At 44.3% G+C, this 26,137-nt stretch overlaps 1 protein-coding gene across 3 annotated transcripts in view; it reads right to left on the minus strand.

The window, feature by feature from the left end:
* ABCC12 (ATP binding cassette subfamily C member 12) overlaps positions 1-26,137 on the minus strand; it is a 907,115-nt gene that overhangs the window by 27,172 nt on the left and 853,806 nt on the right. For all 3 annotated transcript variants that reach the window (XM_085640128.1, XM_085640130.1, XM_085640129.1), the window contains one exon: positions 25,535-25,699. In XM_085640128.1, the coding sequence (XP_085496254.1) occupies positions 25,535-25,699 (165 nt within the window). The remainder of the gene's footprint in view (positions 1-25,534; positions 25,700-26,137) is intronic.

A 26,137-nucleotide genomic window follows, 5' to 3' on the forward strand; every position in this document is an offset into this window, starting at 1 on the left:
TCTGCTGTTTTCGGCCCCGCCTGGGGTACAAATCAGCCTGGCAGAAAACCTCACCCGATCCCTTGGGCAAGATCAAACCCCATTTTTCTCGGCCCTATTTGAAGGCCCATCTGGCAGATTGACCATTTGGATAGTGAAATAGCATGTTATAATGTTAATTGTTTTATTTCTTGTAAATTGCAATTGTAATGCTTTATTTCTCCCTTTTTATTCTAGTTCAAGGCGTTTGCTCTTTAGACTGTTCCAGATTGTGGTTTCGATGCTGGTGGTTCTGCAGTTTGTGTAGTTGCATGTGTTTGGTAAGAGAATTATTTTCCTACAATGTAAATGAGTTTAATTTCCCTGCATGAATGTGTTTTTTGCTAATGGTGTAATAATAGCAGTATGTTTGGCTTTTGTTTGTTGAGTGTCAAAATCTTTTTGCATTTGTGCTGGATGTGTATTTTGTTGTCCTGTGAGTAATTGGTTTTGTTTCTTCTTTCTAGTAGGATATCGATGCTTTTTGCTGTGTCCCTGCAGAGTAGGTGCTGGTGATTGTAGCTATATTTGGCAAGTGAGTCATTGTTTTTGAGTATGTAGATCTTTGTGCTAAAGCCACACTTTGTTTATTACTTATTTTGCAATGTTTGTTGTTGTGGACTTGATTGTGAAGTCTCCTTCCTTTGTAAGGACTATGGCTAGCCGCATGATTACTGCTCAGCAGGTTGTTGGTATGCTTTTTGAGTCTTCCTCTGACCATAGTTCAGAGACTGACTCTGCATCTGAGGCAGAGGAGGCAGTGGGGACAGTGGAAGATTCTGCCAGTGAGTTTTCTGTCTATGAGGAATCATCAGATGATGAAGCGCCTGTCTTAGAGGAGGACATTGATGTGCTGATAGTGCAGCAAGAGGCATCTGGTTTGCAGCCTGGGGCTGCAAGGCCTACCATTGGAAGTGCTGACCTCTGGGTTGCACCAGGCATGGTGCAGCTGACATTGCCAGTCTTTACTGGTGTTCCAGGGTGTAGAGTGGATACTGAAAACCTTTTGCCTATACTTATTTTTTCAGATGTTTATGGACGATGTATTTTTGGCAGATTGTTGAGCAGACTAATTTGTTTTTGAGGGACAACAGTGCCAGACTTAGGCCCCACTCTAGAGCTACCCAGTGGACTCCCACAAATGTGTAAGATATGAAGAAGTTCTGGGTTTAACTTTTTGGATGGGCTTGCTAAGGAAGCCATTGATGTCTTCATATTGGTCTACTAGCAAAGGCTATATTTCCAGCAGTCATAAGTCCTGATAGGTATCTGCTTCTGCTTCGGATGCTGCAGTTTGTCAATAATGGTTCAGCATTGCCTCGAGATCACCCTGATTGTGACCGTCTTTTTATGATTTGGTCTGTCATTGATCACTTTGTAGATCGATTTTCTGAGATCTATGCTACAGGGAAAGAAATAGCAATGGATGATTCTTTGATCTTGTTCAAGGGCCGCTTGGTTTTTAGGCAATACATTCCTAGCAAGAGGGCATGCTATGGAATTAATATGTATATGCTGTGTGACTGTAGGACTGGATATGTCTCTAATTTCAGGGTGTACACCGGTAAGGTTTCCAGGACTGACTCCCCTGGTTATCCGTCCACTTTTGGAGTGACTAGGAAAATTGTGTGGGAACTTGGTAGAGGACTGTTTAACAAAGGTCACCATTTATATGTAGATAACTTCTACACTGGTGTGCAGTTGTTCAGGGAATTGGCCAAAGTGGACACTGTTGCTTGTGGCACAATCCGCTCTAATCGTAAAGGTTTCCCAAAAGAACTTGTTTGTCAAAAGCTTGTGCGGGGACAGTGCAGTGCATTGCGTAGCTAAGAACTTCTAGCTGTCAAGTTTTCAGACAGGAGAGATGCTTGAATGCTGACTACCATCCATGATGAAAGCACTTCACCTGTGACTGCTTGGTGTCAGGATGCGGAAGCGCACAAACTTGTGTGCATTTTAGACTATAATAAGCACATGGGTGGTGTTGATAGAGTAGATCAGAGGTTGGAACCTTATACTGCTCTTCATAAGGCTTACATTTGGTACAAGAAATTGGCTATCCATATTTTCCACTTGGAAACCTTTAATGCTTTTGTTGTAGTTAAGGATTGTTGTCCTGAGTCAAAGATGACTTTTGCTAAGTTTCAGGAGTCTGTAATAGGCAGCCTTGTTGTAGTGGAACAGGCAATTGTTTCTAGAGTTGGAGTGGTGGGGGATGTGGCTAGATTGAAAGATCACAACTTTCCTGATCACACTCCTACCACACCCTCAAAAGACTTTCCCAGTAGGAGATGTGGAGTCAGAGTCTGTTGGCGAAGAGGTACGCGGAAGGAGACTTGTATGTACTGCCCCGAGTGTCCTCCTAACCCTGTACTGTCTGTGCCTGCTTGTTTTAGAATGTAACACACGCAAAACAAATTTTGGGAACATCCTTGAGTGGTAAAGGGAACTGCCTGGTCTTTATTGTTTCATATTTTTTGTTCAGTTTCAAGGTTGGCATTTGCGCAATGTATTTAGTTTCAAATTTGGGTTAGTATATTTGTATCTGTTCACAATTTGTTTTTGTTTTCTTTTTTGTATAAAAAAACCCTAAATGTGATGGTGGTGTGTGTAGGCTGGCACTTGGCTGGTGGTGTGTGTGGACTGGTGCTTGGCTGGCGGTATGTGTGGACTGGCGTTTGACTGGGGGTGTGCATTGGCTGACGCTTGGCTGGTGGTGTGAATGGACTGGAGCTTGGCTGGCGGTGTGAGTGGACTGGCGCTTGGCTGGCGTTGTGTGAGTAGTGTCTTGTTGCTGGTCACTACACACACTGGTAGCCAAACGCCAGTCCATGCAATCTGTCAGCTGGTGTGGTTGCTGTATCAGGCATGTGGGCGTGTGAAAGTGATGGAACCTTAAATGGAGCTGTCTGCTGATGTGAGTGTTGTAATGTGATGGGCCCGCGGCTGGCAGTGTGAATGGTTTTGTATGTGTCTCACATATGAAAGGTGAATGAATAGCCTGTACAGAGGTTGGTGCCTTGTTGTGGCTTTACAGCTCACAAGCTGTGAGTCAATGACTCAGTTTTTCGTCCTTTAATTGTCAACAGTACATTTCATTTTTGTGAAATCCCCTGTTAACCCCTTGTGTGCCCATGACGAGCTGGACTCGTCATGGAGCACAGTCGCGCTGTGCCCATGACGAGTCCAGCTCGTCATGAGGCATTCCCTGGGGAATCCCTCTGGTGCGGGCACCAGAGGGATTCCCTTTTAGTGAAAATAGCCTCGGGAGCTGGGAAAGAGCTTCCCCAGCTCCCGAGGCCCCCCCCCTTTCACTGTAATGACGATCGACGCGCACGTCGCGCCGACTTCATTAGAGTGAAAGTGAAACTGAAATGAGCCAAGAGGTTCATTTCAGTTTCACTTTCTACGTGCTCAGGGGGCTATCTCAGCCCCCTGAGCACGTAGAAAGACGGGAGAGGTATCGTTGGAAAGGGGAGAATCTCCCCTTTCCAATGGTACCCCGCCCCAGGAGGGCGATCCCCAAGCAGGGATCCACCCACTAGACACCAGGGAGGGGGGAGCAGCCCCTTGGGCAAGGGCCTTTGCTCCCCCCAACTGACGTTGGCGCCATTTAGTCTTTTTGCCCCCCCTGGGGGGCAGATGGGGGCATTAGCCCCCAATCTGCACCCCCGGGGGGTTATAAAGCCCACTAGACACCAGGGAACAAAAACAAAAAAATAGGGGTGGGGCTGCCCAAAACGGGCAGGCCCATGCCCCCACCCCCCCTCGAATTACTACAGTATGGGGCATTGGCCCCTAATCTGCCCCTTCGGGGGAGCAGAAAGCCCACTAAATACCAGGGATTCGTTTTTAGGTTTTTTTTAGGGAGGGGGCTGCTCGCAACGAGCACGCCAATGCCCCCACCCACCCGCCATCATTACAGCCTTTCTGCCCCCCCTGGGGGGCAGATGGGGCATCGGCCCCCAATCTGCCCCCCCGGGGGGCAAAAAGCCCACTAGACACCAGGGAATAAAAAAATTAAAAATAAATAGAGGTGGGGGCTGCCCAAAACGGGCAGGCCCATGCCCCCACCCCACCCCCCAATTACTACAGCCTTTCTGCCCCCCCGGGGGGCAGATGGGACATTGGCCCCTAATCTGCCCCTTCGGGGGGCAGAAAGCCCACTAAATACCAGGGATTAGTTTTTAGGTTTTTTTTAGGGTGGGGGCTGCCCGCAACAGGCACGCCAATGCCCCCACCCACCCGCCACCATTACAGGCTTTCTGCCCCCCCTGGGGGGCAGTTGGGGCATCCGCCCCCAATCTGCCCCCCCGGGGGGCAAAAAGCCCACTAGACACCAGGGAATAAAAAAATTAAAAATAAATAGAGGTGGGGGCTGCCCAAAACGGGCAGGCCCATGCCCCCACCCCACCCCCCAATTACTACAGCCTTTCTGCCCCTTTACATTGGCCCCTAATCTGCCCCTTTAGGGGGGCAGAAAGCCCACTAAATACCAGGGATTAGTTTTTAGGTTTTTTTTAGGGTGGGGGCTGCCCGAAACGGGCACGCCAATGCCCCCACCCACCTGCCATCATTACAGCCTTTCTACCCCCCTGGGGGGCAGATGGGGCATTGACCCCTAATCTGCCCTTTCGGGGGGGGGGAAAGCGGAAAGCCCACTTGACACCAGGGATTTTTTTAGCGCAATTTTCTTTAGGGTGATGGATTTTATTTAGGGTGGAGGCTGCCCGAAACGGGCACGCCAATGCCCCCACCCCCCGCCACCATTACAGCCTTTCTGCCCCCCCCTGGGGGGCAGATGGGGCAGTATCCCCCAATCTGCCCCCCCCCCCCAGAGGGGCAGAAAGCCCACTATCCACCAGGAGGCATATGGGAGCTGTAGCCCCCAATCTGGCCCCCCTGGGGGGTGCAGAATGCCCACTAGAAACCATGGATTTTTTTTGTTTATTAGTGTAGGGGAAGGGGCTCCCCAAAATGGGCATGACAATACCCCCACCCCACCCCCAGAGAAACTCCAGTCTTTCCGCCCCCCTGGGAGGGTTGTTGGCGGCAGCGGCCCCAGATCTGCCCCCTGGGGGAGCAGAAAGCCCACTAGGCGCCAGCGAGTACGCAGGCTTTTTTTATGCGTGGGGGTGGGGGCTGCCCAAAATGGTCATACCAATGCCCCCACCCCCACAAAAAATTGCCACAGTCTTTCTGCCCCTTTAGGGGCATATCGGGATAAAACCCACTTCCCTGATTCCCTCCCAGGGCGGCAGAAAGCCCACTGGGCTCTGGCTTTTTTTTAGCAATGTGCATACCGGTGAATTTTGGGCCCTAGCGCAGTTGGCACGTAGGCAAACCTAGCAAACCTGTACATTTTTTAAAACTAGACACCGAGAGGAATCCAGGATGGGGTGACTTGACTGGCTCTCACCAGGTTCTGTTACCCAGAATCCATTGCAAACCTAAAAATTTGTCTAAAATAACAAATTTTCCTCACATTTCTGTGGTGGAAAGTTCTGGAATCTGCGTGGGTCCACAAAATTCCACCCACCCCGCGTTTCCCAAAGTCTTCTGAGAAAAATGGTACCTCACTTGCGTGGGTAGGCCTAGTGCCCGCGTCAGGCAAGGGCCCAAAACCAATTGAGGAGACATCAAAATTACCTATCACAAAACAACCTGGTTTTGCAAAGGGGGTCCCATGAGTTTTTGGCACCGGGCTTGGCGGCTATCTAGGGAAACCTACAAAACCCACACATTTCTGAAAACTAGACACCCTGGGGATTCCAGGGAGGTATGGCTTCCGTGGATCCTCCAACGTTTCCTTACCCAGAATGCCCTACAAACCTCAAATTTAGCTGTAAAAATCAACTTTTTCACAAATGTTTGTGTGGGAAAGTTGTGGCATCCCCGGGCTGACACAAATTTCCTACCACCCAGCGTTCCCCCGGGTCTCCCAATAAAAATGGTGCCTCACTCGTGTGGGAGGCCCAAGTACCCGCGACAGGCAAGGGCCCACAACGTAGTGAGGCGACATGAAAATTGCTTATCTCAAAACGACCTGGTTTTGCAAGGGGGGTCACCTGGGTTTTTGGCCCGGTGCTCGGCGGCCATCTAGGGAAACCTACCAAACCCATACATTTCTGAAAACTAGACACCCGTGGGCTTCCAGGGAGGTATGGCTTGCGTGGATCCCCCAACGTTTCCTTACCCAGAATCCCCTGCAAACCTCAATTTTAGCTGAAAAAATCACTTTTTTCACACATTTGTGTGTGGGAAAGTTGTGGCATCACCGGGCTCACTCAAATTTCCCACCTCCCAGCATTCCCCTGGATCTCCCGGTAAAAATGGTGCCTCACTTGTGTGGGAGGCCCAAGAACCCGTGACAGGCAAGGGCCCAAAACGTAGTGTGGTGACATCAAAATTGCCTATCTCAAAAACACCTAGTTTTGCAAGGGGGGTCACCTGGGTTTTTGGCCCGGTGCTCGGCGGCCATCTAGGGAAACCTACCAAACCCATACATTTCTGAAAACGAGACACCCGGGGGCTTCCAGGGAGGTATGGCTTGCGTGGATCCACCAACGTTTCCTTACCCAGAATCTCCTGCAAACCTCAATTTTAGCTGAAAAAATCACTTTTTTCACACATTTTTGTGTGGGAAAGTTGTGGCATCACCGGGCTCCGTCAAATTTCCCACCTCCCAGCGACAGGCAAGGGCCCAAAATGTAGTGATGCGAAATGTGTGCAAAAAGTGATTTTTTCAGCTAAAATTGAGCACCGGGCCAAGAAACCAAGTGACCCCCCTCGCAAAACCAGGTGGTTTTGAGATACGCAATTTTGATGTTACCTCACTACGTTTTGCACCGTTTCCTGTCGCGGGCACTAGGCCGACCCACACAAGTGAGGTACCGTTTTTCTCGTAAGACTTTGGGGAACGCGGGGTGGGTGGAAATTTGTGGATCCACGCAGATTCCAGAACTTTCCACGACAGAAATGTGGGGAAAATGCGGGTTTTTTGACAATTTTTTAGGTTTGCAAGGGATTCTGGGTAACAGACCCTGGTGGGAGGCAGTCAAGTCACCCCATCCTGGATTCCCCTGGGTGTCTAGTTTTCAAAAATGTATAGGTTTGCTAGGTTTCCCAAGAAGCCCGCAGAGCTAGGGTTCAAAAACTACAGCTAGTCATTTTGCCAAAAAAGGGTCATTTTTCACTGCGAAATTGAGGTGTGACCACGTTGCGTTTTGCGCCATTTCCTGTCGCGGGCACTAGGCCGACCCACACAAGAGAAGTACCGTTTTTCTCGTAAGACTTTGGGGGACGCGGGGTGGGTGGAAATTCGTGGATCCGCGTAGATTCCGGAACTTTCCACCACAGAAATGTGGGGAAAATGTGTTTTTTTGGACAATTTTTTAGGTTTGCAAGGGATTCTGGGTAACAGACCCTGGTGGGAGGCAGTCAAGTCACCCTATCCTGGATTCCCCTGGGTGTCTAGTTTTTAAAAATGTATAGGTTTCCTAGGTTTCCCAAGGTGCCCGCAGAGCTAGGGTTCAAAAACTACAGCTAGACATTTTGCCAAAAAAGGGTCATTTTTCACTGCGAAATTGAGGTGTGACCACGTTGCGTTTTGCGCCGTTTCCTGTCGCGGGCACTAGGCCGACCCACACAAGTGAGGTACCGTTTTTCTCGTAAGACTTTGGGGAACGTGGGGTGGGTGGAAATTTTTGGATCCACGCAGATTCCGGAACTTTCCATGACAGACATGTGGGGAAAATGTGTTTTTTTGGACAATGTTTTAGGTTTGCAAGGGATTCTGGGTAACAGACCCTGGTGGGCGACAGTCAAGTCACCCCATCCTGGATTCCCCTGGGTGTCTAGTTTTCAAAAATGTATAGGTTTGCTAGGTTTCCCAAGGTGCCCGCAGAGCTATGGTTCAAACACTACAGCTAGTCATTTTGCCAAAAAAGGGTAATTTTTCACTACGAAATTGAGGTGTGACCACATTGCGTTTTGCGCCGTTTCCTGTCGCGGGCACTAGGCCGACCCACACAAGTGAGGTACCGTTTTTCTCGTAAGACTTTGGGCAACGCAGGGTGGGTGGAAATTTGTGGATCCACGCAGATTCCGGAACTTTCCACGACAGAAATGTGGGGAAAATTTGTTTTTTTTGACAATGTTTTAGGTTTGCAAGAGATTCTGGGTAACAGACCCTGGTGGGAGGCAGTCAAGTCACCCCATCCTGGATTCCCCTGGGTGTCTAGTTTTCAAAAATGTATAGGTTTGCTAGGTTTCCCAAGGTGCCCGCAGAGCTAGGGTTCAAAAACTACAGCTAGTCATTTTGCCAAAAAAGGGTCATTTTTCACTGCGAAATTGAGGTGTGACCACGTTGCGTTTTGCGCCGGTTCCTGTCGCGGGCACTAGGCCGACCCACACAAGTGAAGTACCGTTTTTCTCGTAAGACTTTGGGGAACGCGGGGTGGGTGGAAATTTGTGGATCCACGCAGATTCCGGAACTTTCCACGACAGAAATGTGGGGAAAATGTGTTTTTTTTGACACTTTTTTAGGTTTGCAAGGGATTCTGGCTAACAGACCCTGGTGGGAGGCAGTCAAGTCACCCCATCCTGGATTCTCCTGGGTGTCTAGTTTTCAAAAATGTATAGGTTTGCTAGGTTTCCCAAGGTGCCCGCAGAGCTAGGGTTCAAAAACTACAGCTAGACATTTTGCCAAAAAAGGGTCATTTTTCACTGCGAAATTGAGGTGTGACCATGTTGCGTTTTGCGCTGTTTCCTGTCGCGGGCACTAGGCCGACCCACACAAGTGAGGTACCGTTTTTCTCGTAAGACTTTGGGAAACGCGGGGTGGGTGGAAATTTGTGGATCCACACAGATTCCGGAACTTTCCACGACAGAAATGTGGGGGAAATTTGTTTTTTTTGACAATTTTTTAGGTTAGCAAAGGGATTCTGGGTAACACACTCTGGTGGGAGGCAGTCAAGTCACCCCATCCTGGATTCCCCTGGGTGTCTAGTTTTCAAAAATGTATAGGTTTGCTAGGTTTCCCAAGGTGCCCGCAGAGCTAGGGTTCAAAAACTAGAGCTAGGCACTTTGCAAAAAAAGGGTAAATTTTCACTGCGATATTGAGTTGTGACCACGTTGCGTTTTGCGCCGTTTCCTGTCGTGGGCACTATGTCTACCCACACAAGTGAGGTACCATTTTTATCTGGAGACTTAGGTTAATTCAGATTTGTAAAGGAACTGTTATTATCTATTGACTTTCGATGCATTTCTGCCTTCCAAATGAAAGATATTGTGTGAAAAATAAGTCATTCTAAAAAATGACTGATAATTCTCATGGTAGTATGAGTATTCCCAATTTCAGAAATGTGCAAATATCTACTGTTTCTAAACTCTATATTTTGTTCCAATTTAGAAATACATAGGTGTCTTTCATACCGATTTTTCCATGTACATATTTTTACAGAATAATTACTATATACCTGGTACATAATAAAAAACCATTGCAAGTTGCTGCTCAGGTTTTGGCTCTGGGTTCGTCGGGTTCTTGGTGAACCTACACGTCCTATATATCCCCACAACCAGTAATGTCCAGCGGATGCAACGGTATATTGCTTTCAAAGAGCTGTCATATTTAGGAGAAGTTACAGGTGAAAACGTTGACACAAAAGGCTGTTTTTTTCAACTAATTTTCAATTTATCCTATATTTAACTGTTTGTTTCTATAAAAAAACCTTGATGGATCTACACAAATGACCCCTTGCTGAATTCAGAATTTTGTCTTCTTCTCGAAAATGTATAGCTTTCCAGGATCCATTATTGCTTTTGTACCCATTTCTGCCATTAACTGGAAGGAGGTCAAAAGTACAAAAAATAGAAAAAAATAGGCTATGTCCCAGAAAAATGCCAAAACTGTGTAAAAAATGTTGGGTTTCTGACAAAAGTCCGGTATCCCCGAAAAGCTGGGAAAGTGGTGATTTCAACCCCACAAACCCTTTTTGATAACATTTGCAGGGAAAACCCCAGATGCTTTCATTTGCAGGCCGTTTTTCCCATTTTTCCGAAAAAAAACTAAATTTTGCTGTATTTTGGCTCATTTCTGTGACCCCTCTAGGAGAATCCACAAACCCTGAGTACCTTTAGAATCCCCATGATGTTGGAAGAAAAGGACGCAAATTTGGTGTGGATACCTTATGTGGTCAAAAAGTTACAGGGGCCTCATCGCGCACTACCCCAAATAGCCAAAAAAAGGCTTGGCACAGGAGGGGGAAAAGGCCTGGCAGCGAAGGGGTTAATACAATTGTGTATACCGAACCATCACTCATCCTCATGCCAAATCCAGCCGTTATGTGCTTGAGGAATAGATGGATGTGCATTAATATTTGTCTTTTCTGTCTTTCTCAAGTAGGGTTTCCCTTGTCCCTTTTTGTGGATGTTGTAATGTGTTGTTTCCGTGCCTGGTGGTGTGAATGGTCTTGTGTGTATCACGTACAAAAGGTGTGTGAATGGCCTGTAAAACGGTTGGGGCCTTGACGCAGCTTTACAGCTCACAAGCTGGGAGTCACTGGTTCAGTTTTTTTGTCCTTTCAATTATTGACAGTGCATTTCATTTTATTTTTGTGAAATCTCTTGTTAATAAAATTTTATATACTGAACCATCACTTGCCCTCATGCCAAATCCAACCAGAATGTGTGTGTGTTTGAGAAATAGATGATTGTGCAGTAATATTTGTCTTTTTTGTCTTTTTGCCAAGGTGTACATTCCATCTATGAAAAACCTACCAACTCTAGATATTCTTGTAAAGTAAGCACCCATGGGAGTACATGGTGATGCCTCTTGTGTGGATCCCAACAAGTTATCTTACTCACAATGTCCTGTAAACCTCAAAATGTGACTGTCACTATTTCCTTGATTTACTGTGCCAAAATGTTCACGCTTCAGAAAGAAACAGCAAATTTCCTACCACCCAGCATTTCCCCAATTCTCTTGACAAAAATGGTACCTCACTTGTGTGTGTGGGACAAGTACCCGCGGCACTGAAAGGGCCCAAAACGTATTGTCGAGACATCAAACTTACCTATTTTGAAAGGATCTGATTTTGCAGGGGGGTCACCTGGGTGATTGGCCCCGGGCTCGGTGGCCATCAAGTGAAACCTACCAAACCCACACATTTCTGAAAACTAGACAAAAGGGGGAGTCCAGCAAGGTATGGCTTACGTGGCCCCTCCAACGTTTTTTCTACCGAGAATCTCCTGCAAACCTCAAATTTAGATGAAAAAAACACTTTTTTCTCAAATTTCTGTGTGGGAAAGTTCTGGAATCTGCATGGATCCACACATTTCCTACCACCCAGCGTTCCCCCAGGTCCCCTGATAAAAATGGTACCTCACTCGCATGGGTGGGTCAAGTACCCACGACAGGCATGGGCCCAAAAATTATTGAGGAGACATCAAAATTACCTATCACAAAACAATCTGTTTTTGCAAGGGGGTCTCCTGAGTTTTTGGCCCTGGACTCGACGGCCATCTTGGGAAATTATCAAACCCAAACATTTCTGAAAACTAGACACCCGGGGGAGTCCAGCGAGGTATGGCTTGGATGGATACCCTGAAGTTCTTCTACACAGAATACCCTGCAAACCTCAAATCTAGCTGAAAAAACACATTTTCCACATATTTTTGAGTGAAATCACTGTGCCAGCAAAAATGTCCTACCACCCAGCCTTCCCCTCAGCCTCCCAAGTAAAATGATACCTCACTTGTGTGGGATGGGCAAGGGCCTGTGACTGGGAAGAGCCAAAAACATAGGGATTCAGGGTAAAGCACCGAGAATTCTAAGCGCTAAATTTTATTAAAAATAAATTTTTAGCCAATTCTGCATTGGACACCCAAACAAGTGAGGTATCATTTTACTCAGGAGACTGAGGGGAACGCTATGGGGCAAGACATTTGTGCCGGCACGGTGATTCCACAAAGAAATGTGGAAAATGTGGTTTTTTCAGCTAATTCTGAGGTTTGCAGGGGATTATGGGTAGGAAAATGTTGGGGGATCCACGCAAGCCATACCTCACTGGACTCCCCTGGGTGTATAGTTTTCATAAATGTGTGTGTTTGGTAGTTTCCAAAAATGGCCGCCAAGCTCGGGGCCAAAAACCCAGATGACCCCACACTCTAAAACTAGGTTGTTTTGTGATAGGTAATTTTGGTGTCTCATCAATACGTTTCGGGCCCTTGCCTGTCGCGGTAACTTGACCCATCCATGACTGAGATACCATTTTTATAGGGAGACCTGGGGGAACGCAGGGTGGTAAAAAATGAGTGCATCCATGCAGATCCCAGAACTTTCCCACACAGCAATTTGAGAAAAAAAGTTATTTTTTCACCTAAATTTCAGGTTTGCAGAGGATTCTGGGTAGGAAATCGTTGGGGGGTCCACGCAAGACATACCTCGCTGGACTCCCTAGGGTGTCTAGTTTTCAAGAATATGTGGGTTTGGCTGGTTTACCAAGATCGCTGCCTAGCCTGGGGCCAAAAACCAAGGTGACCACCTTGCAAAACCTGGTTGTTTCTGTGATAGGTAATTTTGATGTCTCCTCAATGTTTTGGGCCCTTGCCTGTCGTGGGTACATGACTGACCCATGCAGGTGAGGTACCATCTTTCTCGGAAGACTTTGGAGAATGCGGGGTGGGTGGAATTTTGTGCATCCATGGAGACTCCAGAACTTTCCATCCTGGATTCCCCTTCATGTCTAGTTTCCAAATATGTATAGGTGTGCACGGTTTTCCTAGGTGCCGGCAGAGCAGAGTTCAAAACCTACAGATAGGCACTTTGCAAAATAAGGCTCTGTTTTCACTGTGAAATTGTGGTGTGTCCATGTTGAGTTTTGGGCTGTTTACTGTCACGGGCACGAGGCCTACCCACACAAGTGAGGTACAATGTTTCTCGGAAGACTTTGTGGAATGCATGCTGGGTGGAATTTTGTCGACCCACGCAAACTCCAGAACTTTCCACCACAGAAATGTGTGGAAAATGTGTTTTTTTTAAATTTTATAATGTTTGATGGTTTGCAAGGGATTCTGGGTAACAGAACCTGGTGAGAGCCAGACAGGTCACCCCATCCTGGATTCCCCAGGGTGTGTAGTTTTTTTAAAATGTATAGGTTTGCTAGGTTTCCCTAGGTGCCTACAGAGCTAGGGTTCAAAATCTATAGCTAGGCACTTTGTAAAAAAAAGGGTCTGTTTTCACAGTGAAAATGTAGTGTGTCCACATTGCATTTTTGGCCGTTTCCTGTCCTGGGCGCTAGGCCTACGCATGCACGTGAGGTACCATTGTTATCGGAAGACTTTGGGGAGTACGGAGTGGGAGGAATTTTGTGGATCCACGCAGATTTCCAGAACTTTCCACCACAGAAATATGAAGAAAATGTATTTCTTTTTACAAAGTTTGAGGTTTGCAAGGGATTCTGGGTAACCGAACGTGGTAAGAGCCAGACAGGTCACCCCATCCTGGATTCCCCAGGGTGTCTAGTTTTAAAAAATGTATAGGGTTGCTGGGTTTCCCTAGGTGCCCGTAGAGCTAGGGTTCAAAATCTATAGCTAGGCACTTTGCAAAAAAAGGTTCCGTTTCCACTGTGAAAATGTGGTGTATCCACGTTGCATTTTGGGCCGTTTCCTGTTGCGGACACTAGGTCTACCCACACAAGCGATGTACCATTTTTCTCTGAAGACTTTAGGGAATGCGGGTGGGTGGAATTTTGTGGATCCATGCAGATTTCAGTACTTTTCACCACAGAAATGTGAGGAAGATGTTTTGTTTTTTTTTACAAATTTTGAGGTTCGCAAGGGATTCTGGGTAACAGAACCTGGTGAGAGCCAGACAAGTCACCCCATCCTGGATTCCCCTAGTCCCCTGTCTAGTTTTAAAAAATATATAGGTTTTCTAGGTTCCCCGAGGTGCCAGCAGAGCTAGGGTTCAAAATCTACAGCTAGGCACTTTGCAAAAAAAGGGTCAGTTTTCACTGTGAAAATGTGGTGTGTCCACATTGCGTTTTTGGCCGTTTCCTGTCATGGGCACTACACCTACCCACACAAGTGAGGTACCATTTTTACAGGGAGACATAGAGGAACACAGAATTGTAAAGCAACTGTTATTACCTAATGACTTCTAATGCATTTCTGCCTTCCAAATGTAAGTCAATGTGTAAATAAAAAAATCACTTTGAAAAATGTCCTATAATTCACATGCTTGTATGGGTACCCCCAATTTCGGAGATGAGCTACTGTTTCTAAACTTTATATTCCTTTCCTATTTCAGCAATAATTAGCTGTTTTTCATACCGATTCTTTCCTGTTTATATTTTCCCAAATGAATTGCTATATACACGGTACACAATAAAAAACCATTGCAAGACGCTACTCAGTTATTGCCTCTGGGTTCCTCGGGTTCTTGGTGAACCTACAAGTCCTATATATACACCCACAACCAAAAGGGTCCAGCGGATGTAACTGTATTTTGCTGTCAAACATCTATCATACTTAGTAGAAGTTACAGATGAAAATGTTGGCACAAATGGCTGTTTTTTTTTTAAACTCATTTACATTTTTTTCTATTTTCAACTGTTAGTTTCTTTACAAAAACCTTTAAGGATCTAAACAAATGACCCCTTGCTGAATTTAAAATTCTGTCTACTTTTCAGAAATGTATAGCTTTTGAGGATCCATCATTGCTTTCATACCCATTAAGTGGAAGGAGGTTGAAAGCACAAACAATAGCAAAAATAGGCTATGTCCCAGTAAAATGCCAAAACTGTGTAAAAGATGTTGGTTTTCTGACAAAATTCTGCTTGTCCCTTAAAGCTGGGAAGATGGTGATTTCAGCACCACAACCCCTTTGTTGATACCATTTGCAGGGGAAAAAGCAGACGCTTTCATCTGTGGCCCTTTTCCCCATTTAAAAACAAAAAAAAGAATGTAGCTGTATTTTGGCTAATTTCAGGGTCCCCTCCAAGGCAATCAACAAACCCTGGGTTCCTTTAAAACCCCCATGGTGTTGGAAGAAAAGCACGCAAATTTGGCGTAGATACCTTATGTTGTCAAAGAGTTACAGGGACCTAAGCGTAAACTACCCCAAATAGCCAAAAACAGGCTTAGCACAGGCGGGGGGGCCTACCTGCGAAGGGGTTAAAGAAACATGTAACCTTGAATGGTTTACGATGCTGGACACTTTCACACTACATTGTGATTATATGTGGTGTTTACATTGTGTTTAAAGTGATTTGTATGTAATTCGTTTTTTATAACTGTGTAATATATGTTTATTGCACAAAAAGTAAGGTTTTGCAGATGTTATTTTGAAATAAAATTGCTCAAATCAGACAAAAATATTCTACTTATATATGTCATGTTTTACATGTCATGTAAAGTGTTGGTGCAGAGATCCATATTAAAAAGGGATGTGGGGCAACCCATTGGTCAAAGAAAAGTATAGTTTAAATAAAGAATATGAAGTCTTAATTGACAACCATGGATATAGTTGATGAACATATCTTGTTAGGAATCAGATTGAGATTTATGGTATAGGGAGTACACTCTTTCTCATTATGGTATTACTCAATCCCACCCACTGCAACCTTAATAGGATCACACCTTGTCATGACAGACACTTTCTAAAAGTGCCATTTCTAAAACAGTAATGTTAAAGAACCAGTTACTTACCTTTGGTAATGCCTTATCTGGTAGAGACAGAATCTGGCCGCATAGTCCTTACCTTGGAATTCTTCTCAGGTGCCAGACTGGATCCAGAAATCTTTTACATCAGTGCCTTTGCGTATCGGTAGAGGGCATCCAACGACTCTGCAGTGATGTCTTCTTCCAGATGTGTCGTTGACGGAATCCACAGAAGCCCTCTACTGAGGTGCTGATGCCAGTTTCTTGTGTGATTATTTTTCGCACAGAAACCGTGGAGCCAATTACAGAAACTGCGTATGGAAACAGTGTTCCAAAAAAGAGACATCTTTGTGTCAAACAATTATGAAATTGTAAAGAAAGGCATCAGAATGCCAAGAAAGGGATCCTGTACGTAACAAGCCATGCAGTTTGCAGTGCAGAGAGGATAGGTGGGTCGGTAAGGAATCCGCAGCTAGATCCTGTCTCTACCAGATAAGGCGTTACTGAAGGTAAGTAACTTATTAATTTTATTGAGACATCTAGTCGCTAGTCCCTTCCCTTATAATTAGATACCCAAGCAACTGGAGGAGGCTATGCAAACTGCACCCACAAAAGATCCCTGACTAGGACTAGCCAGTACGTAATGGGATAAAGTGACCAGGCTGTCTTAAGAATATATGTGAGGAAATAGAGATGCTCAAATAGAATGACTGTGGGAAGCCTGCAGGGAACTGAAGTCTGCAAGACAGTGAAAAAGCATGAGGAATTCATAACCCACAGCAGAGGGATAAGGAAGTGTTGGAGAGAACACTTCATAGAAACAATATTACTAAGTAGTCCTGCTGAAGGCATTCAAATCATGACTGGACAAGTCTAAAATGCCAAGGACAATCACCCATACCACTGAGTTAGAGCTCCTTGTCCTAGTAACACGTGTGTGAGCTAACCCTGCCCTGAGAAACATGTAGAGCATGGGATTCCCTGAGCACATCCACAATGGAGAGAGAGTGAGAGAGAGAGAAAAAAAATCAATGTTGCAACAAAAGCATTGCAAGAAGAACAACAACATTTGTTAGAGACCACTCTCAGCCAAGACAACCCTCCAAAAGGGAAGGTAAACCTCCAGGATTATGTAATGTAATAGCTCAGAGTAGAAAGGAAAAAGAAATGCATAGGCAACAACCAAGTTAAGGTCGTAATAGAGCACCAAGAAAGGCATAGTTACAAAAGCAAATATGTACGCTCTGTGGAAAAAGTTCAGCACAACTAAACTTGCAAAATATGCCTGTATATATGTGAGCACATATTTACACAAACTCACACACATACATATATATATCTATATATATCTATATGTATCTAATTATCTATATATGTATCTATCTATATATATACATATACACATATAAATATAGATATATATCTATATATATAGCTATAGATATATACACACAAGTATATTAGACTACACTAAAAGTATTACTCTCCTCATCGGGCAAATGAACCACAGTATCTGCGGCAAGCTGGGATTCTGACCAGTGTAAGAATGAGGAACACCTATAGAATAGAGGTACCTATTGAAAGATACATATAATTACACACATATGTTGGCAATAGACCAAGTTGAGACAACAACAGGGTGCAAATTATAAATATAAATATATTAGTTCCAACCGGTATACCCAGCAACAAAATACCGTACAAGAGGAGAGAGAGAGAGAGTGGAGGGCACCATGCACCTCAGAAAAATAATGATAATCACCCCTTAAATAACGCTATTGACTGACGAGGCTACCATCAGGTAGTTGACAGGATATCAAAAGAAAATAGCAGGTGTGAAAACCATGCTATGAAGAGAATGAAGATCACCATCTGGTCCATTAAAAGGTATAGTTGAAATAAAGGCCAACACATAGAAGGCCTCGACAGACACCCAAATTCAATAGACATACATAATGGCAGAGCAAAACCTGACTGAAGAATCAGATAAAAGATGGAGTACACATTCATGAAGGGACCAAGCCCCATGAAATTGAAAAGCCAAAAACAATGGATGGCAGTGTGTACAATCACAACAAGGATTGAGGTCAGTAAAGAATGTCTCTACAGGTGACAGGATCTATACATAGCAAAACCTTCAGTATACCATGACTAAAAAGAGGGAAAAGACCCACATCTTCCAAAAGCAGAAAGGGAGAGAGAAACAATTCCTTCAAACAGAAGGAATCCACAGAAATAAGGTGGAACTGGTATAACAAGCCTTTGAGGATTAGAATCCTTATCACATCTATGAGGAGGAAGAAGAACCTCCAGGAGTAGGATGCCAAGGGAGACCCAATCCCACTTGAAAACCAATCTTCAGACAGATGAAACCATAATTTCAAAGACACACATGTTCCAGAAGAAAAAATGAAGATGAAAATGAGCCACAACACAGAAAAAAGTGGGTGAGATGGCGACATCTGAAAAACAACCAATATAGTAACTAAATTCCATGGCTGTGATCTGAATAGGCAATTAAATAATGAATATGCAAAACAATGTTACTAAGTATTCCAGAAAATGATAAGTAATAACATCCTCACCAAGGATGAAGCAGAGTAAATGCAACAAGGTCGGTGGCAAAGGACCAAGTAACTTTGCTGCAGTGGTAAGATATGAGCTATTACATTAGAGGGGTCTTGAAACCCCAAGCACCTTTGAGCTAGCCTTTCAAGGAACCTGACAATTCAGTGGCAAGAAGTCTTTCTGCCAATGCATAGCGAGAGCAGAACAATAAGAAGAGCCAACACTATAATAAAGGCCGTAAGTGGGAACACTGTCTTAGGCCAAAGCCACTCATTGTATTGCCTTAGCTACCTTATCATGGTTGTGGGGGAGGGGGTTATGTTGCTCTTGTGCACACCCAAGCATGCAAGCACTGTGTTTTCAGGATCAGATAAACGGAGGCCCCTATAAGGGATACTAAGTGTCAGAGACAGATCTCAAAATGCTTATAAGTCATGCACAAGATGTCCCCATAGAACAGGGAACAAGGCAACAGTGCATCTGCATAATGCAAGCAAACTATCCTCTATAGAATATGGAATTAGGTAGAAATCTAGCTTCAGAAAGAAGCCTGTTAGAACAGGTGCACATAGGGTCACAAAATAGTAGCCGTCCCAGATAATGGGAACCATAACCTGTCATTGACAATATAGGAAGAATAAAAGTACCTACAGAAGGCAAGAACAGCCCACGTGGTGTCACCCATAGACAGAAAGGGAATTTGAAATAATAAGTCAATGGGCTCTGCCCTGGAATGGCTCTTATGTGAATCAAAAAGGGTTTCCCCCATACAAACCTAGTATAGGAGAACTAGGGGAGCAGACAGTGAAGTTAAGAGTCTGCTTCAGCCTATCACGAAATCACTGCAAAGCAGAGTCAGCATGTGCGCCGAACAGAGGGGCACCATTAAAAGGGATATCGATTAAGGTGGTTTGAACAGCTTCCGAAAAACCAGAGGTGCGTAGCCAGGCACTTCTATGTAACACCACCGAAGAATCCCTGGCCTGACCCACTAAATCAGTAGTATTCATACCACAACAAATGATCAATTTAGCTACTTGTTGCCCATTTTGTAAATATTGGGAAAGTTCTTCCGGGTGTGATCCAGAACCAAAGGCAGCAGGCATGTCAATGACTACCACAATGCCTGCCACAAGTGTCTAGTCTCCTGGAATTTCTGACAGGAGGGACATTTAGAAGAGAGGTGTAATCGTGGGAGGCCGAAGCAGCCTGTACCACAACACTGTGATGTGTAGGATGTGGGAGAAGACAGGCCAGATCATCGGTGGCAGGACGATGCCTGTACAAAATAGACCAATCCATTGGGGTTTCTGTATATGGTTTAACCCAAGCCCCCAACAACATGTTGTATAGAGCTTTACTATAGGGGAACACCTGCTCCACCTCTGCTTGGCCCTGATGGAGGATGCAAATCAGGGGATCAATAGTCATTCCCACCAAGAAAGTGTTGAATCCAAAACCACAGAAACACACCACATCATGTCAGCCAGAGTTCATCTCCAAGGAAAGGCCCGGGTGGGAAGGAGGCCTGTGTTGGGGAAAACTCTAAGCCACTAGCTTCAGCCAGCTCAGTCAGCCAATTATACTGAAAGGAAGGTGGTGTGGCGTCCATCAGGGCCGCTGGAATTGTTGTCAGTGTCGGCTGATTGGTTACAGGCACCGAAGGTGGGCACCCCGAAGGGCTGTGAACTGCACCGAAATGGATTTGCAATGGTATCAGAAGACCTAACTGAAGCTGAGGGCAAACCCGCCAGCGTTGTCACAGTCAAGGCACTTCGCACCTCCTTGGGGCCCAAAGGCGCTCTAGGGGGGGGGTGAAGACTCAAAGATGGTATGAAGAGAAATATAATATTCTCACATCTGGGTCAGAGTCGCCCCAGCTCCAGGGAAGGTAGGGAGGTACACGGTGACTCGCGTATCGACTCAGGACATCAATGGAGAGTGATGTCCATGGAAATGGCTCCTAGAATGGACCCATGAGCTGATCGTGGAGTGAGAAGAACGAGGTCGACGGAAAGTCTTGGAAGTTTGCAACAGCCATGCCGCTAGTAGTTTAATACAACATTCCCGCAGCGCCTTCGGTGAGTGTCTTCGGCCAACAGTTGTCACCCACAGGAGACACAAGGCTTGAAACCTGAAGACATAGAGGTCGAACGGCACACTGCTCCGTTGACAAAAATGTAGAAGTAGGCCATAAAACGGCCCAAGGAACCGCTAAGGGAGCCGTGTTGAAAGCACGGAAAAGAAAAAAACTGGTAGCGCATCAGAAGAGGGCTTATATCGACTCTGTCAACATCCCATCCAGAGGATGACGTCGCAACGGAGTCATTCAACACCCTCTACTGACGCACAGAGACACTGCTGTAAAGAAATTCCAGATCCAGTCTGGCACCTAGGAAGAATTTTCAGGGTATGGAATTTGCGGCTAGATTTCTCTATTAGGTTCCAATTTTACTGTTAAAGAGGATTTATCATTACCATTCCAGAGATATAAAACATGATCCAGCGACTCCTTTCCGGTCAGGAATTAAAGCTTGAAAGTGTTTTAAGGAATTCCCAATGCTAGCCTACCAGAGGAGTAGGCCTCACTGTAGAGAAAAACTAATTTAGCTGTTTGTTACTACTAGGACCTGTAAAACTTAAAAATGCATGTCTCACCTTTTAGTTATACAGCAGCCTACCCTAAGGGCTACCTAGTACCTAATTTAAGGGTGACTTATGTGTAATAAAAGGTGAGTTTAAGGCTTGGCAAGTGGTTTTAAATGCCAAGTCGAAGTGTCAGTAAACTGCACACAGAGGCCATGCAATGGTAGGCCTGAGACAGGTTTGGAATGCTACTTGTGTGGGTGGCACAACCAGAGCTGCAGGCCTACTAGTAGCATTTAGATCACAGGCTCTGGGTATATGATATACAAGTTTACTAGAGGCCTATAAGTAAATTAAATATGCCAATCATGTATACACCAATGTCACCGTGTTAAGGGAAGAGAGCACATGCTTTTTAGCACTGGTTAACAGTGGTAAAGTGGTCAGAGTCATAAGGCCAACAACAACGAGGTCAGAAAATGGGGAGGAGGAAGGCAAAAAGTTTGGGGTGAACCTTCAGAGACGGCCATTTTCTGACAGTCGCATTTATTATTTTTGATCACATTTTAGCCTTTAGATTTGTTTCTTTGGGAACATAGAAGTGTATCTGTTTAACCTGTCTAGATTTACATTTGTTTCTGATGAAGGCCCAGTGCAAGGAGAGGGGGCTTTTTATGAGCCATAAGTCCAACAAGTCTGATTACAAAAAAACCCTTCAGGGCCTGGGAAGAGGCCAAGCAAGGTCATATCCCCTCCGAGAAGAATGATGGTGAAGTTGAAGAAGCACCAGGGAAAGTTGAAGATTCTTTCCAAGGAGTAGCTTTGCCTGTGTGATCCAGGACTAGGGCAGTGTGTTCTCTGGTTGTTTGATCCCCATCAGAGCTGGAGACATGTAAACTATAGCTAGAGGAGAAAAGGGTAGCCCTTGCTGCTGAGGAGAAAATGCTACTCTGTTAGCTGAGGAGAAAAGGGAAGCTGATGCTCTTGAAAAAATGAGAAGTCAGCTACCATCTTGGTTGCATGGATGAAATAGGAAGTGTAAGCATTGAAGGAGATAACTTTGGCCTTAGAGGAGCAGAAGGACATGCTGGTCCATGAAGAGCCAACACTAAATGGACTTGAGGTCCGGAAGGGCATCAGAGTACAGCAAAGATGATGGCAGCAACACTGAGGTACTGTTGAACCGTTTTTGCAAAGTCTACAGATCTTGTGCCAAGCTATGTGCCTATGGATGACATTCATAAGTAATTTACTGCTATGAGGTCACCTTGCTCATGCGCATAGTAGAACACAGGAGAAATACTGGAGGAAAGAAGACTCCCCACTGCCCCTGTTGAAAAAATAGGACTCACTGAAGGACTCAAGGACTTCCGACTACTGTGGATACAAGCATTAGAAGGCTTCAGGTTCAGACCTGGCCATCAGTGGGAGAAAGGTGGGAGTTAATCATTTTTGCACCTCAGGATGACCAATCCCATTCACAACCATTTCTGACAACCATATTTTTTGGAGAAAATTGATGAAAAGTGTAAAGCCCTTACAAATACAGAAGAACAACAACTAAGTTGGAGATAAGAGGCTTCCCCATATCAAATCCCAATTAAATGTTTTGTTGATTAAAAACTAATTATTGTTTTTCTCAGTGATGCCTTATATGCGGCATGTACACCCATATGTGGGTCCTGTGCTCAAAGTGCCTAAGTAGGCGAAAACTGTTTGAAGGCAGCTTTGGCAGTTTGGGATGGATGGTTCCTAGTGAAGCAGGAACAGGGCTGATTTGTATTAATTTGGCCTTTGATTGGAGTAGCATGGTGGGTGAAAATGTGGTCTAGAATTTAGCCACAAGCCGTGTCCAAAGGCTATTCCACCCATCACCGTTCTATTTTCCTATTATTCACCATTTTCAGAAAAGAAAACAATGCAGCAAGGGCCCTATGTCACTATGTGAGCTTTGCTAGTATGTTTTCCCTTGGATTGTTCATAGTCCCTTGCAGGACAATTTAAAACAATGGCAGTCCAGGCAGAAATCAAACACTTAAATAAAGTCAAAGCAACAGAGGTGGGTAGAAACTAATGTAATATATAAATAACTATGGGCAATACTAACGCCCATCCTTCTTAGCACTTTAGGGAGATTATGGAAAGGATCAGCATCTTTAAAGTGGATGATCATTGTCGAAGTTTTAACTAAATATAAATCTATGGATGTGTATTCCCTGCATTATCCAGTATTCTTGTTATATTCTGATACACAATATTTAGTGAGTAAGTTGATTCACATTATTGACAAACACGCTACTCAGTGACAAGATGGAGGTATCCTAGATCATGACATTACACCTGACACAAACATTGTTGCAAATTTGGATTTTGACAGGTCAAGTAAAAAAAAACAACAGTTAAAAAATTGTAATTGATGTAAAAAAAAATCCTATTGTTAGAGTACAATGGATATTACAATGGGAATTTTACAAAGTATTGCTCTTAGATGGATGAAACTTCTTTACTCCACATACGTCTCTATGATTTACGCACAATGTATTTCATCTCTATTTTAAGTCTCTGTAATTAGACAGGTTGGGTTTTTTACACTAAACTAAGCCACCTTTTTTCAAGAATTAATCAATAGGTTTGGGGCTCTAGTTTCTGTATCCCTACTGACATGGTCCTAGACATATATTGTAGCTGACTGCAACTATATAATGGATATTAATGTGAAATTTGAATAATTGTACAGCTGTCTGCCTTCGATGTTGTATTTATTCCACCAAAAACAGTATTATACATACCTCAACTTAAACACAAGAGTACCTGTTTTGATTTAGGTTTCTTTCATACTAAATTATTTTTATTTAATGGCATTATTAGAGTCTGAATCTCATTGATCGACCATAAAAATAGCTAATAATTTAATAAAGACATTTTCATCAACTGTGTGTTTTGCTATACATGCTATTTACCCATCTCTTGTGGGAAGACTGGATTACCCTATTGTGTTTACACTTATCAAATAAATGACATGAATATATGAAGAAACAATCAGATCTAAATGTAAAATCTCAAGATCACAGTCCAAAGCCTAATTACTTTTTGCAAGGGTCTATAACGGAACTGACCAAGTACCTTTCCAAATGGTAAACAATCAGGGTCTTATTACAACTTTGGTGATGCTGATCTGGCTTTTTGCCAGCACAGCACAGCCAAAGCTGTGCATAATCCACTCACAAGATTATGAGTTCAACTCCTGTCTGGTGGGCTTTTCCTTTGCTTCGCCATGATGGTGCCCTAAAAATGGGCACTGCAATGGGAACGCAAAAGCAGTTCCAGCACATCATGGACTGTGAAGTCGATGCTGTGCTGGAACTTGGGGTGCATTCAAACGGGGGGAGCACGTTGTACCCCCTGAATGCATCCCCATGGCGGTGGGGGCCATGTAGGGCTTCCTTTGTTTCCCAGTCGCCAGCCTTTTCTTGCCAGGCTCACCAACATGAAAAGGCTTGCAGTGGGGCAACTCATAATATGCTCAGCGGACTGTGGTGGTCCCACCTTGCATATTGTATATCCCTGTCCGCTGCACCACCACCAGGGAACGGCAATTTCCTGGCACAGCGGTGGCTGTCCAAATGGCCGCTTCATAATACGGCAGCTGCAGGACCGCCACCAATGAGCCACCGTGAGTCTGGCAGACAATGACCGCCAGGCTCGTGATTTGACCCTCAGGGATCAAAGTCCATCCGATCTTAAAAATATGTTTCCTCTGATTTATGCATCTTCAATGAAATTAGTTGCTTATGTTTTGGATTTTGTGTTTGTGCTGTGTATTTTACTGTTTGGAGTTTTTAATAAAATGGTAATCCGGTGTTTAGGGAAAGATCTTTATAAACCAAATGAGCAAAGCTTGCACTTGAAGGGAATGGTGTGCATTTTCAGCTAATTACAAGCTGCCAAATAAGGAACAAATCGCTGCAGTTCCAAAGTTTTAGGTAATTAATCATTCTGACAGCTGTAGATGTTCTTTTCTTAAGACTAGGCGGAGCTATCACTATTATTTTATGACTTTATGACTGATTTAATGACATTATCAGCACTATTGTTGTCTGAGTCCTGATACTTTGGTGTTATCCAAATGTTCTGTCTGTTTGCTGAGCCTGCAAAATCTGTGGCGTATTATACTGCTAGTAACCTACATTGAATCGATACAGAGATATTATATTTACGCAAATGATTACAATATTTTCTTGGAAAGATAAGCATTAGAACATCCCCTGAAGAGGTTAAGTTTCCTTAGCAGACCATAGAGTATTGGATCACTTCAAGAGTATTGGATCATCTCAAGATATACCTATTTATAACTGCAGATAAAACCTGTGGCTTTTTAGCCAATTTCTTTGGAAATGTGAGCTGCAAAATTCCAATCTTGTTTTGTCAAACTTTTCAAAGCAGTAGAATCCTGCAAAGCACTCAGCGCCTAGAGGTTTCAGACTTACTTGCTTCAAACACTACCTCAGTGCAATTAGGGCAGTTTACTTATTACCCGAAATTTCAAATTTCATCATCGCACTGCCTCTCAGAAAGGATAAGGTAAGGAGGGGATATCAAAATATTGAAAGAACGGACCCATTCACCAAGATGTTGGTTTCCGATGCATCCCCCTAGTGATAGAAAAGTTTAAATATTTTATGTTCTGTGTACAGCTGACCTGTCCATTGTCCATGACCAGGATGCGGTCACACTCCAGAACAGTGTTTATGCGATGAGCAATGGTTAACACTGTGCAGTCCTTGAACGCCTCCCGGATTGTCAATTGGATCAGATTATCTGTTTCTGAATCAATGGATGCTGTGGCTTCATCCAAAAGGATGATCTGTAAAATAAGCAGACTGGCATCAAATAATGCAACTGTTAATTGTAGAGCATGGCACAAACTCACTACAGCACTCATATGAAAGAATAAGTACATTACACCATTGTTATTTTGAGATTCATCACAAAATTGTAATTCAGCACTATCGGCCAGCAGTATGTATTTTGAATTCCTTCCAAAATATGCTCTATTAATAAATGACACAATCCTTTCCTGCAGAAGTGATCATTCTAACAGACTATGCAATTTCCACGCTCAAAGCAAATTGCATTTAAGAGAGACACCTGGCTCATTTGTCTTTCTCAGAGTCTGCCCTAGACTAACGGAGAAAGTAAGCCTTGAAACTATGAATCTAGTTGTTTACCTTGAAACTGTGAGTCCAGTTCTTCACGAGTGCCATATCCAGCTTTCTTGACTCTCCTGTCTGAGTCAAATATG

The sequence above is a fragment of the Triturus cristatus genome, chromosome 12 (assembly GCF_964204655.1).
Source record: "Triturus cristatus chromosome 12, aTriCri1.1, whole genome shotgun sequence".
Classification (NCBI taxonomy): domain Eukaryota; kingdom Metazoa; phylum Chordata; class Amphibia; order Caudata; family Salamandridae; genus Triturus; species Triturus cristatus.